Raw genomic sequence first — 15,187 nt, 5'->3', positions numbered from 1 at the left:
CCTGCATTACGTGGTACGCTGTATGTAGCAAACTGGTTCGCATTTACGGGAGGGGCCCGCTGTCTCCTGGTTGACGACTTTAATGCGCACGCGTGGACATGGACATGCCCCCCTCCCTCTCTCCTCTCTCCCTCTCTCTTCTCTCTCTCCCAGTTTCTGTCCTCCTCCAACGTGACTCTCATCTGCCTGTCACCTCATTAAGGCCCCGACTCGACCCCTTCTCTCCCGCTACGCTTTGTTCATCAGGGCTTAGCATTTATTTTTATTTATTTTTTCAGACAGAAAGTAGCGCTTTTACGAGTGACGTGAGAAATATGCGCGGTGATGGCGCATGATAAGCAACAAAATCAGTGACAAAGTTGAACGATAATATATTGTGAATGAAAAGTCCCCCAACGCCGGTGGATTTTACGCCGTGTTTGGTGGGTTTTATGTGTCTTTGCGCGTAATATACGGCAGCAGGTGTATGTTAACGTCGGATGGAATGGAATGGGCGTGGGATTATCCCTTCAAGTAGCAATATCGTGCATAAACTTCAGTCTTTGCCAGGTGGTTTGATATTGAATTGGTTATTATTGTCGGTTATTGTTCTAGTCGACAATATCCACGCAATATGATACCGTGGCGTGGACCTTGCTATGTATATCTACGTGTGCTAGAGCAGGTTCTTTTGCGAGTATGTGTGTGTGTGAGTATACCAAGCTCAGCGAGGAAAAAAAACACCCAATAAAGTTTGAAAGGCATCTTGTGAGAGGCACTTTATGGTGGTGTAAATCTCCCATTTTATCGCCGGTGTGTGCGACTCTACAAAATAAGGCTCAGTGCATAAAATATCGCTCCGGCCGTTTTACAAATATTGAGAGTAGCAGGTGATTTCCTTGTGGTGGTCTTTCGGAGGCGCGTGTCACCTAGTAATAAATAAACATTGCAAAAACACTTTTAACCAAAATTTATAACGTGTGTGTGTGTGTTTGTAAATGCACACTACTGGCGTAGGAAACTAAATTGCTCCCCTTTCTCAATTTCAATTTGCTTGAACTTGAATCAGTGTTAAATAAATTGCGGCAAAATTGCTCCTTATTCTTTTGTACTGACACGCAAATGTTATTACTGCCCCAAAATGAAAGAGCTTTCCAGTTACTTATGATTTTAACACGGGAGGCGCAGCATTTACTTCGCGTCCCGCATGGCGGTTGGCGGTGGCTGACCTAAGGCCACCCCCATATGACCACCCTGCTGCAGCTATGCTGGCCACGCGAGGGAAAGAAAGTTGCAGCAGTGCAAACTTAAACCGCTTTACGGCCATTCACGAGCTGTGCTCGGGCTACCGTATAATCGACGCCTGTAGCAGCGCGGCCTTTTAACTTTTTTTGTCGACTCGTAAAGTGAAGCGCTTGCAAAAGTCAAACATGTAAGTTGCGCGTTAATTTTCATCCATCAAACGGAGTAGTATGTGTAAAAGTGAGAAGGGGAAGCAGGGGGCCGCACCGGTACTCGATGACGATTTACGACAGGTAGTGGGCAACCTTTTTCACGCTGCGCATTGGACTTTACGAGACAAACTCACTAGCCGGAGGGACATGTACGGCGTTGGCGCTGTTTGTTGCAGGTCTCATGAATGGTCTTGCTTGTCTGCTTGCAGGGAGGAGCTGGCCATGAAGATCGGACTGACGGAGGCGCGAATCCAGGTAAGTTATCATTTCCCGCGAGGGAATGGATTAATGCAAGACAACGGGTTTCTGCATAAGGGTGGTTTCTTTTATGAATGAGACATTTTGGGTGCTGGAAACCGAATGTAGCTGAACTTTCCAACACGTTTGCTGGTTTCCAAACGCTGAACATTTTCTGCTTATTTCTCCCACTTTGCTCGCGGAGCCTCGGGGTCGTTTTTCCTTTGTCGAGTGCAGCACGACGACGGGGTCTGGCGCTGCGGGTCCGTTTCATGTAACGGTGTATACATTTCTCTGCTGACAAATTATGCGCCTAATCGGCTATACACCTCGCAACAATAACTGGCCGCAATCACACAGGCCAAGGCGAGTGGGGCCTAACTGCGGGCGAGCACGCCTCTCCGGCCGCCCGCCGCGCCCCGCCACGCCGCCCACGGGGATGGTTCACTTATCTAGGGAGTGGGACTGAGTGGGAACATATTCCTCGTATAAGCGCTATTATTGGCTAGTTGGCTAGTTGGCTAGTTTATAACGACGCCGGGATTTCTTTTGAAATGAGTTGGCGTGGTAGGTGTCATAGGAACTGATCTGGAGAAAGGGAGGCAGAGAGAGAGAGAGAGAGAGAGAGAGAGAGAGAGAGAGAGAGAGAGAGAGACGATAGCAGTTGACTTGCGTCGTTTTGGGGCATAAAAGGGGGTGTCGGTGGCGGAACAGCCCCCAGGCACGCCACGCCGCCCCATCAGTGAAAACGGGACAATTAGTATGGTGTACGCCAAAAGAAAAGAAGGGACAAAAATGAAAATTACCGGAAAAAGCTTTATTTTGGCGTCTAATGTGCCCTAAAAATGTGAGGCTAGAGTTACATCATTGGCCGGCCACGTCGTTTTGTGTGTCAAATCGGTCAAATCTGCGGGTGGTGAGCGGGCAGGTCAATGTTGCACGGTTGTGGGGGTGGCGGCGGCAGTGGCAAAAGTGTAACGTTAAACGTCGCGTTAACGGCGGCGCCCATAGCATCGGAATTGTAAATGAGACGGCGGCCAAGTTTTCTCTGTCGCTGCCGCTGCCATTCCCTGCGCCACCACCGTGCGCGCCCCATAGAGAGAGGATAGACGGGAGACCTCTACATTAGACTCTTCAGACCGTGACGATAGCCGCGCGAGAGTCTCAGGGTTGTGTTTACCGAGAGACACAGGGGCAGAACACATTTACACGCGCGCGCACATACATACACGCACACACACGCGCGCGCGCGCTCACACACTCACACTCGTTGCGGCGTAAAGTCCAAACGAGGAGGAAATGGATTATGGTGCATTTGAATGCGAATGTGCGTTAATTGTATTAAGAATGAAACAAAAGCAGTCGCGCGTGTGTGCGAGAATTCATACATACGTTGCAGAGCCGTCTATGCGGCAATTGAGACTCAATCCTACTCGCCATTAAACACGGCGCTATATATATTCCGCGTGTTTATTTTACCCGTCCGACTCACATCCTCATAAACGCCTCATTTCTATTTAAATTAGTCGGAAAAGGCCAATAAATTAATTGAATAAGACGGGTACTGTCCGGCGGCGGGCGGTAGGTAGGTAGGCAGTCAGGCAGCGCCTGACCCAGGCGGGCAGGTAGACGGGAATCTTCACATAGGTGTACGAGCGCCGGAGGCGGGTAAGGGTGCGCAGGACGACATTGCTGACCCTTCATAAAATTAATTTACTGCTTATTCAATAACTTTTAATGAAAATCGAACGAGTTGGGATTTTTTTTTTTTTTTCAAAGAAACGTTTGGGGCAAACAACAACTGTTGTCGTTTGGGGTTCAAAATGTAAGAATTGTAAATAATTTATTATTTTTTGGTCGGGCTAGTCTGCCCGCGTCCGTCACTCCAGGCTGCAGGTGTGTCCTTGCCGGCCGTGGCACTGCCTCGCTCACCCACATAGCACTTACTCCCCATCTGCATATTCAGCTCGCGCTTGCCCGGGCAGCGTGGAGCGGGCACTGGTTATCAGGGGGCTCGGGGCCCCGTGGCCCCTAACTAATTGAGCTAATTTGATTATGTGATTACACTCGTGACTCCAGCGTGAACCAATGCCTTTCCACCTGCCTTTTGCCTTCTGCGCGCGCCCTCTCTCAAGGCCGTGTACAACAACATCAGCTTATTTCCGTGACCGAGGTAAAATAGTTTGGATGGAGTTGAAAAAAAGGAAATACCGCGTAGAAAGAAAAATTAAAATAGGTGTATGCAAAGGCGGTCCAAAAATATGTTCTCGCAGTTTTGAAATTATCTAACGAGTTGTAAGACAAAATTCACGTATCAAAGTATATCAGGTCGTCTGGATTCGAACCCCTGACTGATATGATCGCGTGCCCCGCTTTTCTACACGCTCATTTGCCGCCTGTTCTCCTTCCAGGAACTCCGTGCTGGCCGCACCACGCCGCCGCGCTGACCAAAACTAATTACAGTTTAATTAAAGATTCGAGATTATGATCAGGTTGGCAGTGACACCGGGCCTCGTGTGCGCATGTCGCCGCAGCGCCGTGCCAGCCAGCCAGCTCGCGTGGCGCGAAAGTGAAACAGTTTGAAATCGGAAGGTGACGACAGCGGTGCGGGGTTTGGTTTGGGGGGATAAGCTGGCGACATAATTTTGGAGCGCACGCTTTGTTTGCGTCGGAGCGAAACGTACGCTCCCTTGCTTGGCATACTGTTTTTTGGAAACTCCAGAGAGGAATATTTTTCAAAAGTTCCAATGTACGTGTACAATGTATGATTCAAATTACCCGTATTGTTATCACGATTTCTTAAAATACTCTTACCGCACACACAGTTCAAGAACTCGTAAGTCCAGTGTGTGTGTTTAGCTTTTATTTTCCGGCGGCACTGTCAGCCGCACATTTGGTCGGCGCCACATTTTTTTCCCGCCCTGACGCCCAAATCGCCTTCTCTTGCCTCCACACAAAGTTGTTACTTCAATTAGCCGGGCAAAGGAGCGAGGCGGCAGGCGGCCGGCCCGTGTGTATTTTGGGCACGCAACGACTGGGACAGGCGGACCGACGGACAGACGGGACGAAAAATAACAGATGTATGGAACCAAACGCTTCCGAATGTGCTCAGCTGGGCCGTCAGGGAGTTGTGTAATGTATTTGACTTTACATGCCATTTCTCATTTCCTTTGAAACCCCTTTCGGATAACACTCGGTAAAAAAAATAGTATAAAATTGTTGCTGGTTATTTTTCTTTGACGGGAACAGGGGGACCCTTTAATTTAATTTCTCCAACACTACAACGCCTCGCCGTTTGTGAGACCATATCGTGTTAGCTATCGTGTACGGAAATCTACTCACGAATTAGTTGACAATTGCCCCGCTTTATTACGGCGAACACAAGTTTTCTTGAAATGCATTGCGTGTTAGCAGCTTGGCTCCTCTACCCTGCGCACGACAGAAACGTTAAGCTAGCATTTTTCTAGAAAAGTAAAAGGTTCCTTTTAGTGCTTTTTATTTATTTAAGTGTCAAAACGATTCAGTTTATAAGAACAAGGCTTGTTTCTGAAAAACTAAACACTCAGCTTAGCAGCTCCTTAATCTTTTAAATGAGTGCAAATATATAGTAGATACTTTAAGCATTTATGATTGCAAGTTGACATTAAGAACTAAAATAAAATTAGTTTGGAAGGACATCATGAATCATTAGTAATATCCACAAATCGTTACAGAAGGAAGAAACTTTTTTTTCACCTCTAGAAGGCCAGTTGCATTACACACTAATCGCACGACCTAATGAAACAAAGAATGTTTCCGAGCGCGACACGTATTAGGCTAATGAGAAGGTCTTCCCCTAGCGCACGCACACTTACGCAGTCACACACACAAGCCTGTGCCACTTAAAATGCAATCATCATCGACATTTAAATTACTAGTTATTACTTGCTTTATTCGTATTTGTTTATCACGCAGCACACTGTGTGTGTAGGGACGCACCTATAATTTTCCCAATTAGCTTCCCTCTGCTGTGTGTGTCGCTGCTATGCCAGCCAGGCTTTGAAATGAGAACACACACACAGATACTCACACTCATACCCACACACTCACACTAATGCACTCAAGAAATCGATTTGTGTTTACTGGCTGGCTGCACAGTCGAGCGGAGCTGTCACAAAGGCGGGGACGCCTCATTGGTGATTCAAATAGGAGCGACTCTTCACTCGTTAGTCGGAGTGGCTGAAGGCGCCTCACGCGGCCACCGCTAGTAGCAGCACCACCAGCACCAGCACTACCTCCAGTGCCACCACCATTACCACCACCAGCATCCGCATCAGTCAAATATTTTTTCCCGGCAGATCAATATCTTGCGCCACCTTTCTAAACGAGCTAATAAGACGTGCGGCATCGATGTATCGCACGGCCATCTACGGCTGTTTGGGCGTGCGCGCGCGCAAAAGGCAGGGGGGAGGGGGGGGGGATCCAGCGGCAGGTGTAACATCCGAAACTCACTTTTTCGTGTCGGCGGTATATCCGCCATCCTCCTCCTGCGTCCTGTCAGTGGGGATAGCAGCGCTCTGCTGTTGATTCGGATGCGTTTCAAGTCCGTGACTCGTCTGCTCCGCGCGGGATGTCTGCTATTAGCCCTCTCCTTCCAAGGAGACACGCCGCCGCGCTCGGATAAGTCAGTCTCTCTCGCTCCCTCGTTCTTGTCTTCTTCATAAACTTCTTCAACTTCATCTTCTTCACCTTCTTCATCTTCTTGATCTTCTTAATCTTCTTCACTTTCTTCTTCTTCTTCACTTTCTTCATCTTCTTCACTTTCTTCATCTTCTTCACTTTCTTCATCTTCTTCACTTTCTTCATCTTCTACACTTTCTTCATCTTCACTATCTTATTCTTTACCATTCTCCATCCGCTTCTTCTTCTTCTTCTTCGTCTTCTTCTTCCCCCTTCTTCACCGTCTCTTCACCTTCTTCTTCTCCCCCTACTTGCCTTTCGCGTTGGGGAAATCAAGTGAGCTAGCGCACCCATTTCAAAGTAGTCAGGCTCCTGCCGCTAGGTTAGCAAAGACACGGCGTGCTGGTTCAATAAAGTGGTGAGGTTAGGGGATGAGTGCTTTCCACACGGCCAGCAACACGCACTCGCCAGCCATCTCAGGAGCGCATACCGCACACACACACGCACACGCAAACACACCAAGAGTATAGCATAGAGGAGCGGCGGGCGAGCAGCAGCCTAGCCTGATAAGAACTCATTTAGGAAAAGTATAATTTACTAATAAATCAGAAGGCACAACCAGATGCATCCGGACCCGGGGCCGATGCTGATTATGATTGTTAACACAGTTTATAATCACCCCTCGGCTCGGCCCTCGTGCAGCCCAGAGGCCGCCCCGACCCACCTCGCCCCACCCCGCCCCGCCCTGACGGAGCCGTGTGAGTCTGCGCGCCCGTTTTGGGCGGCGCCGCACGCGCTGCGCTGCCCGTAGGTGAGAATTGGGTAAATGCGTATAGTCTCACGCGGCGGCCGCAGTACGACGCACTTCATAAAGTTTAACGAGGGACCTCCATCTTTTTCGCGCAAAATGGCATGAGTAGAGAACATATTCTTTCTATCTTTCTCCTTTCGTGCACGCGGAACACGGGCGCTAGGTTTTTTTTTTCGCCCGCAGGACCTCTGCTATTAAATCCTATTCACGAATGTATGCAGACGTATACAAGACACTTATTCCCGGTTAGTTTATAATTATTTCGCATTTCGCTACGAATGCAACGGTAAAACAGCGAGAGAAAATATAGACAAGAAAAACTAGGGAGAAAAATATGATGAATGTCTGCCGTTGCCGTTTGGTCGTCCACCGCTCCAGCTGATGCGAGTGTAATTGAATGTTTGCTATGCACTGAGCGGGGGGGCTGGCCTGGGTGAGCCTAGGGCGGTCAGCAGGCAGGCTGGCCGGGGGTCTGTCCAGCAAGAGCAAGCCAGGCTGACTTAGCAGCGGGCCCTGCGCCCTTCACCCTTCTTATTCCACCTCTCTCTCTCTCTCTCTCTCTCTCTCTCTCTCTCTCTCTCTCTCTCTCTCTCCACCCGCGGCTGCTGTCTCCGAAAAAAATTCGATGATAACAAATGTCCACAACTGCTTAGCTATGCCGCGTGCTCTGTGTATGTTTGATGGGTTGGTTGGTTGTGTTTTCGAACGCGATTGCCGCCGCAGCAGCGTGCTGCCGCGCCGTGTCGAGGAAGGAAATTACGCTCTCGGTACTCACGTCACCCGTCGTCGTAGGGATGGCGGGGCGGGGCGGGCTAATAAGGGATGGGTTGCGCGGTGGTGCGGCGGTCGCGATTATTATTAAAGCATTAGGCGAGCCCCGGCGCCACGCGCGCGTCGGATGCGCGTCAGCGGAGGGAAAAGGCAATGAAGGGGGCTGTATAGAAACCACACTGGACTTTGTGTGTGTGGGGAGTCCAAATTTCATGGGGGCTCAGGACATTCATTTGAGCCCATAGGGCCCCGTGATCGTGATGTTTGTACCCAGGGGTACAAATATTATGGGGGCTCAGGGCAATCATTTAAGCCCGTAGGGACCCCGTGATATTTGTACCCAGGCGTCCTTTGTACCCTCATGGACTTCAATGACTACCCTGATCCATTGTGGGCGAGATTGTGGGACAGGGACCCTGTAATAATTGGATCCCCCACTAAAGTCGACGTGGTTTCTGGACTGCCCCTCAATTGCCTTTCCCTCCGCTCCGTTCAGTTTGCCTATCAGGAGTGAGCGCGCGCGCGCTCTGCGCCTGCCGCTCGTGGCCGCGGAGCCCCCCCCCCCCGGGGGCCCCGCCCCCCCCCCCCCCCCCCCCCCCTCAAGGGCGTAACGGAGGCGAAAGGCAAGTCAGGTGCCAACGAGGGGGCTGCCGGCTGCCTTCCTCTTGTGGGCCGCTTTATGAACGATGGCTCTTGTACTGCGAAATCTCTTATTACTTTTGGTGGCGTGAAAACGTGTACTAAAAGAAAAACACACCGCGGTCGAAAACTTTCAAAGAAAAAAAATTGAAAAAATACGTCGGCGTGAGGCTCTAATTTCTGGGTTTTTGCCTTGATTTCTGGCCCGCTCGACGCCACAGCCGACTGTAACGAGAGGCGCTGATCTCGTCGGCGCGCTAATCGATAAAAATGGCCAAATCATCGGCAGGTAATTACAGTAGGCTTTAGCAGCGTGCCTGCGCCGCGGCTGGGTAGAAGGAAAGAGGGGGGGGGAGGGGCTGGAAATAACCGTCAAATTACACTAAACTCGGCGGCGGCAGCAGGGCCAGGTCTCCAAGGCGTCCAGCACTTTGCACGGGGCGTTTAACTTTTATTAGTTTCGCCGTCAACGTGTTGCCCACCAACTTATCAACTTATCCAGATGGAATATGGATGGAAATCAGAGAAATGTCAATTCATCCGCTTTCGTCCTAATCTGGTGCGTTTGGGTTGATGATATTAGTAAGATCATGAAATTCTAATCGGAAGTAACGCAAAATGCAATTTTAAATTTTAAAATGTTTTGGGGAAAAGGCCGTTTGCCTCAATCTAGGCAACTTTTCCGTGTTTACTTTCTTGCCACACCATTTGTTTATTTTTTCTATTTTTTTTTGGACGGTGTTGATTATTGCCTTTAACCTAACGGAGATATTGTGCGATGCTGACGTGCCGGTGTGAATAGGGGGCGGTGTGTTAAGGAAGGGGCGCCCGATAATGGGGGAGGGCGGGCTGGGGCGGGGCATGGCGAGCCGGCCCCGCCTCTCCACCGCTTGCTTTTCGTTGATCGATTCGGATCGAACAGATTAGTCGGCGTGATCGAACAACCAATAATGCTACTATCAGTCCGGAAGCTAATTTGCCGCTACTCACGCCGCTCTCACGCGCCCGCCGCGCCTTGCCTGCTCCGATCGTTTCCTAATTTTCATTATGTGCGTTGTTTTTCTTTCTCTCATTATTTTCTATGTGTGCAGATGTTGTTTTTTTACTTCTTTTGGTTTTCAATTGACGGCGGCGTCACGCGTTCGCGATATTGCGCGCGGTGTAGCGGTCATGGCGGCAACTTTTGAAAAACGCAAAATGGCGGCGCCGTTTATAAGTATGATTTAATTGATCGGAGAGGAAAGTGCGCGCGCTTTGCCATTAACGGGAGGCGGTGCCGTCGCCTCTATCTTCGCGGTGGCCTTCTGGACGCACAGGGTGACTGTATAGGAGCACCTCCACGCCCCACCACGCCCCGCCACGCCCCGCCACGCCCCACCACGCCTCGCCACACGTCGTCACCGCCACGTATAGAGAGGACCCACACTCACGGCACGTCATTTAGGTAATTTAATGAATTAGCAAAAGTGTTTGTGGAGGCGATGCGGGAAGCGACATATAGTTTGAGTAATTGGCGTCACTCCGAAAATGTAACGAAACCCATTATTCACTCATTAGCCCACATTGTTTTAACTTATTAAAAATAAATTTAAAAAAAATCCGCCGCAAACGATTATAAGGGTCACTCGTCATCGTCATATACTTATCAAAAAGTAAAAGAAAAAAAACTGCGTTGCCTGGTGTGGCTTTGGATCAGCTCGGGCAATATAATAATAAAACGCGTTTTGTTATTAAGCCCGCGGTTAGGCTCCGGACGGGTCGCCAACCGACCGTGATTTGATAGGTGAGATAACCGAGCCATTAACACCAGGGAAATTAGGTTTAGCCTGTCCGTGGAGTGTGTTGTGACGGGCTGCTGCTGCTGGGAGCTGCTGCTGCTGCTGCTGCCGGACCCGGCGGGGCCACTCTCGTTGCATAAAACCACTTAAGTTGAATTAGGGCACAAAGCGGTATCCGATCAATTTCTTCGGCTTCTCTTCTCTCCTGTCTCTCCTTTTTTGAAACACCGAGTAGTGATGACCTGCTGCTGCGCAGCCCTATCGCCGTGCCTGTCTATGTGTGTTTTCCTCTTCGTTTCCTGGCGTTTTATGGTTGGCAGCCCTTATAATAATCTCTGTGTCATTTCTCAGCCGCCGCCGCAGCAGCAACTGCCTGTTGCCAGTCAGTCACGTTTCGTGGCAATCTAAAAGAAAGTAACGCCAATCATTTTTTTAATTTTCCGAAATCAAAGAATTTATCCTTTTGGGGGAAGAAGTGCTTGCAAAAGCAAAAAAAATAAAGAAAGAAAGAAATAAAAATAAATGAATTGTGTGTCTCGGCTTGAGGAAATGCCTCGAATAATTCTGAGCGTCGGCAACACAACGGCAGGCGGCGGCGCGGGCAAGAGAGGAGCATAACGCGCGCACCTTCTGCGCGCGCGAAAGTAATTGGGCATTGTTCGGCCAATCAGAGCGCACCCCGCCGCCGCCGCCGGCCGCCACCCCACCTGGGCCGCGGCGTGGCGTGGCTTGGCGTAGCGCTGCGGTGGTAAATGACACCCTTTGCAGCGTGCCGGGGCCCGGTCGGACTCAGTCCGCCCGGATATGAAGCCCAGGAGGGAAGGGAGAAAGAACAGATCGAAGACCATACTCATTCCGCTTTGGTATGGCACGGCTCGGCGCACGGCGGCGGTTAGGAAGGAGACGAGGCGACGAAATCGCTACGCGCGCGCGCCGCGCAGTCGTTTTTCAATTCTCGAGCCCGTTTGCGGCGCCTGTTTGGCAGCTGTCAGGCGCAGGGATGGTGGTCAGTGAGCTGCAGCAGCAGCTGAGTGGCAGCTGCGGAGGACTGCGCACGCGCCCCTTGTTCAAGTCCCCTCCGCGGGCACCCGGTTCTGCAAACAGAACATAGAAGCGTGGTCTACCACACGAACACTTGTGTGTGCGTGTCAAAATTAGTGTGTGTGAGAGAGAGATTTTGGCACGCGAGCTCTGGACTGTTGAAGTGGCACACACTTTCATTTGCGGAGCAACCAAACTTTTTGGCGGTGTGGGTGGAAGTTCTGTTGCCTCCGAGCAGTGCTGACGAGGAGCTGGCCCATTAGCAGGGCGGTCCTCCTGGTCCAGCCCACCGCCTCGACCGTAAAAAAATGGTTCCAGAAAAATATTATCATCGTTTGGCGGACGAGAGATTTTCTCTCGTTTTCTCCTCTCTCTCTCTTCCTTCGAAAAAGCACTCGTCTTGTCCATGCTGCGGGCGTCAACGGGAGTAGCCAGGGGAGGCAACCCCGGTCAGAGTGCACCATTCAGAAAAAATCAGAAAAACTCAAAGAAACATCAATCAAAAAAAAAACAGGAAAATTAAAAAAATTGGGAAGAATAAAAAGCTAGAAAAAAGAGATGTTTGCTCGATTTTAACACAGCGAAGTGCCCCTGGGAGGCGCCGTGGGCTCGGCCGTGGGTCCGCCGCCGCGCGCTTTGACGCATCCCCGGCGTCCACTCGGCCGACGGACGCACGGGACCAGTCCCGGATAAAAGCCATTGAGTCATAAAATGGGGAGAACGAGTGAGCGCGGCTGTCGCCATCGGTCGGTATCAGGGCGAGCGGGACCAGTCGCGTCTCGCCGTCGCGTCGGGGGTTCCAAGAGAGAGATAGAGGGAGAGAGAGAGAGAGAGAGAGAGCGATGGCGACGTCGTCCAGGAGGTCGTGATGGTGGTGGACAAGGAAGCCGTCTTGGAGGTCGGTCGCTGGCCTGAAGAGGGTCTTCTGTGTGCGACTGTAACGTGGCGCAGGCGCGTGTGCGGTGCAAGGGTATACTATACGGTCGCTGCCGTGCTGACGCGGGTCCGGACGCCGTGCGGGTAGGCCACCCGCCCGCACGCCTGCGCCGCGGGACAGTAGGCGGAGCGCAGGACGGCGTTCGTCAGCTGCGACTGCGCGAGCGTGGCGTGGCGGGTGGATGTCACCGACGACGACACGGGAGCCATGTGTTTGCCGGAGGTTTTCGAAGTCGCAGACGTCCATGGACGAAGGGCTGGGACGCGGACGCCCTGCAACACGCGTCCACGGCCTCATATGGTGGCGATTCATCCATATTACAACCGTTTCTCATTAATCAAATTACTCAGGGACTCATCGGCACGTCATCTCTCTCTCTCTCTCTCTCTCTCTCTCTCACGCGCGCGCGCGCACACACACACACACACACCCACCACAGGAATGGTAATGGCGGGGAACGTGGCGTGGCGAGGAGGTGTTTTAGTCACCTCCTCTGATTCATAATAATTCACCGTACAGCTGGCAGAGGCGCGTCGCTCCGGGGCCCTCTATTCTTATCCCCCCTCTCTCATTCTCTCTCGCATTCTCTCTCTCTTATTATCTCTCTCTCCCTCTCTCTCTCTCTCTCCCTCTCTCTCTCTCATCTGCCCGGTAGAGCAGGCGCTGCTATCCGTCACCATCAGTCCGTCAATCAGGGGCTCGATGAACGCATACAGAGTGATCATTCGCCGCCGACAATGATCCTCGTTAGAGCGCGGCCCGGAGGCGCGCCGCGGCGTGGCGTAGCGTAGCAGTGCGTGATGGTGGGGCAGGGAGGGGGGTGGTCGCGGAGGAGGAGCGCGCTCGCGATAGCAGCCGCGCGGGCGGCGATCAGCCAATGACCACGCGGCTACCGCCCCTCCTCCTCTCCCTCCTCTTCCCCTCTCTTTCAAAGGCATGGAGAGGGCCCGGGCTGGGAGGCGGCGCACTTAGGCCCAATTTGTGACGTTTGTCGCGCGCGGGCCGTCGCCGACGCGGTCCATAAGTCCATCATCATTATACCACTATCGACATCAGCCGACAGCCGACATCTCGAGTGGGTTCAAGAGTCAAACAATTTTTAAAAACCCAGAGAAAAAAATCGGAAAATTGTTATTACCTCCTGTAAAATTTATTTGATCTTTGACTGCTCAGAAAAAAATATAAATCCCACAACAACAAAATTTTAACATGGTTTTCTGACAATAAATTTTTGGAAAATGTATATCCTTATACTAGCCTCCGTGTCTGAGATGATGAAGTCCGTGTTTGGCAGCCAGCTCTTGTGCGGTGCGAGTCGAGCTCCCCGATCACATCGATAGACGGTCGTGGTGGACAATAAATCCCTCGGCCGGGGGTACGTATGGAGTACTGGCTGCCAGCCCCGCCAGCCCCTCTGCTGGGGCGCGCGGCCCGGGCTGGCAGCGGGCCCGTAGCCCAGGCACCAGCATGCTAAGTGGCCCATTACGCGCGACCTCCACGCTCGGAAATGGAATAATGGAATGAAAAAGGAAGCGCGGCGCGCCCGCCTGCCGCCGCCCAGACCGAGCGGGCAGGCAGCCGCTGGCGGGGCAGGCGGGGCCGCCAGCCACTCAGGGACGCGGGGCGCATGCGCCTGGCTGTACGGCGGATAACCTATACGAAATATCCCTAATGATGCGAGGAAGGGGTGTATGATTAGAGGTGTAATCACTGAAATACTCCTCAGAAATTAGAAACAAAACTCTTTGAGTACATTCAATAAAGTTAAATATTGATTTAAATGTTGATAAACTTTTTGAATACTTATTAATTTTCTCTAGAAAATATGCCACTAAAAACTTCAAGCAAAGTTTATCTCTTTAGGTTGGTACAGGATCCACAAGAAAATGGCAAAACGGCGTCAATTATGTTGCGCTCCCACACTAATGTCGACTCATCAATGCGGCAAAGCATGGATATTTTTATCACATCGTTGAAGTGTGCCAGTGCGAAACCGATAAGTCGATCAGGCATCGCGAATGACTGATGACTGCGGGATGCCGCAGAAAGGATAGCGCGAGTACACATTTTTCAATTATTATGATGCGACAAACAAAATACAATTCAGAAAAAAGAAGTGCTTGGAAAACTGTTGTTTCTGACGACAGTGTACACGCTCACCTATCCGCACCTTGTTATCCCTCTGGACGGGGGTAGGTCGGTTGGTCGGATATGAGCCGATTGGTAATTGGCCTTTCCCCTCCGGATTGTTATTATTTTGACTGGAACAGCATCAGTTGTGTTTTCTAGTTATGGGTGTCCGATTTGCTCTATGCGCTTAACCTTATCTCTGGAAACCCAAGTGTGTACTTGAACACACAATATTCTGCATACCTAAGATGTATGCAGAATATTCTGTGTACTTGGCAAGTACACAGAATATTGTGTGTACTTGGTCAAGTACACAGAATATTGTGTGTACTTGGTCAAGTACACAGAATATTGTGTGTACTTGGTCAAGTACACACTAAAACCTCCATACATTTATGCACGAGACTTAGTGTGTACTTGACCAAGTACACACAATATTCTGTGTACTTGATCAAGTACACACAATATTCTGTGTACTTGCCAAGTACACAGAATATTCTGCATACATGTAGGTATGCAGAATATTCTGCATACATGTAGGTATGCAGAATATTGTGTGTTCAAGTACACACTTGGGTTTCCAGAGTAAATTTATTTCGTGTTTAAAAACCTGGTTGTTGAAAAGGAAATAAAATTTTGTGCCAGTTTGGATACTTGTTCGAACACTGGGTGTTCGTTCCATAGACTTGCGCGGCGGGACAAAGACGGATACAAACAGCAATACAGAGTTGCGCGGGAGAGACGAGGGGTC

At 50.6% G+C, this 15,187-nt stretch overlaps 1 protein-coding gene across 2 annotated transcripts in view; it reads left to right on the top strand.

Moving 5' to 3' along the window:
* Positions 1-15,187, top strand: part of LOC113217383 (homeobox protein aristaless-like) — a 118,630-nt gene that overhangs the window by 100,407 nt on the left and 3,036 nt on the right. For both annotated transcript variants that reach the window (XM_052273142.1, XM_052273143.1), the window contains exon 4: positions 1,643-1,688. In XM_052273142.1, coding sequence (XP_052129102.1) covers positions 1,643-1,688 — 46 coding nt within the window. The remainder of the gene's footprint in view (positions 1-1,642; positions 1,689-15,187) is intronic.

This window comes from Frankliniella occidentalis, unplaced genomic scaffold (assembly GCF_000697945.3).
Source record: "Frankliniella occidentalis isolate FOCC.00 unplaced genomic scaffold, Focc_3.1 Scaffold250, whole genome shotgun sequence".
NCBI classification, from domain to species: domain Eukaryota; kingdom Metazoa; phylum Arthropoda; class Insecta; order Thysanoptera; family Thripidae; genus Frankliniella; species Frankliniella occidentalis.
The sequence above is the reverse complement of the archived record's forward strand: the minus strand, read 5'-3'. Positions and strand labels throughout refer to the sequence as shown.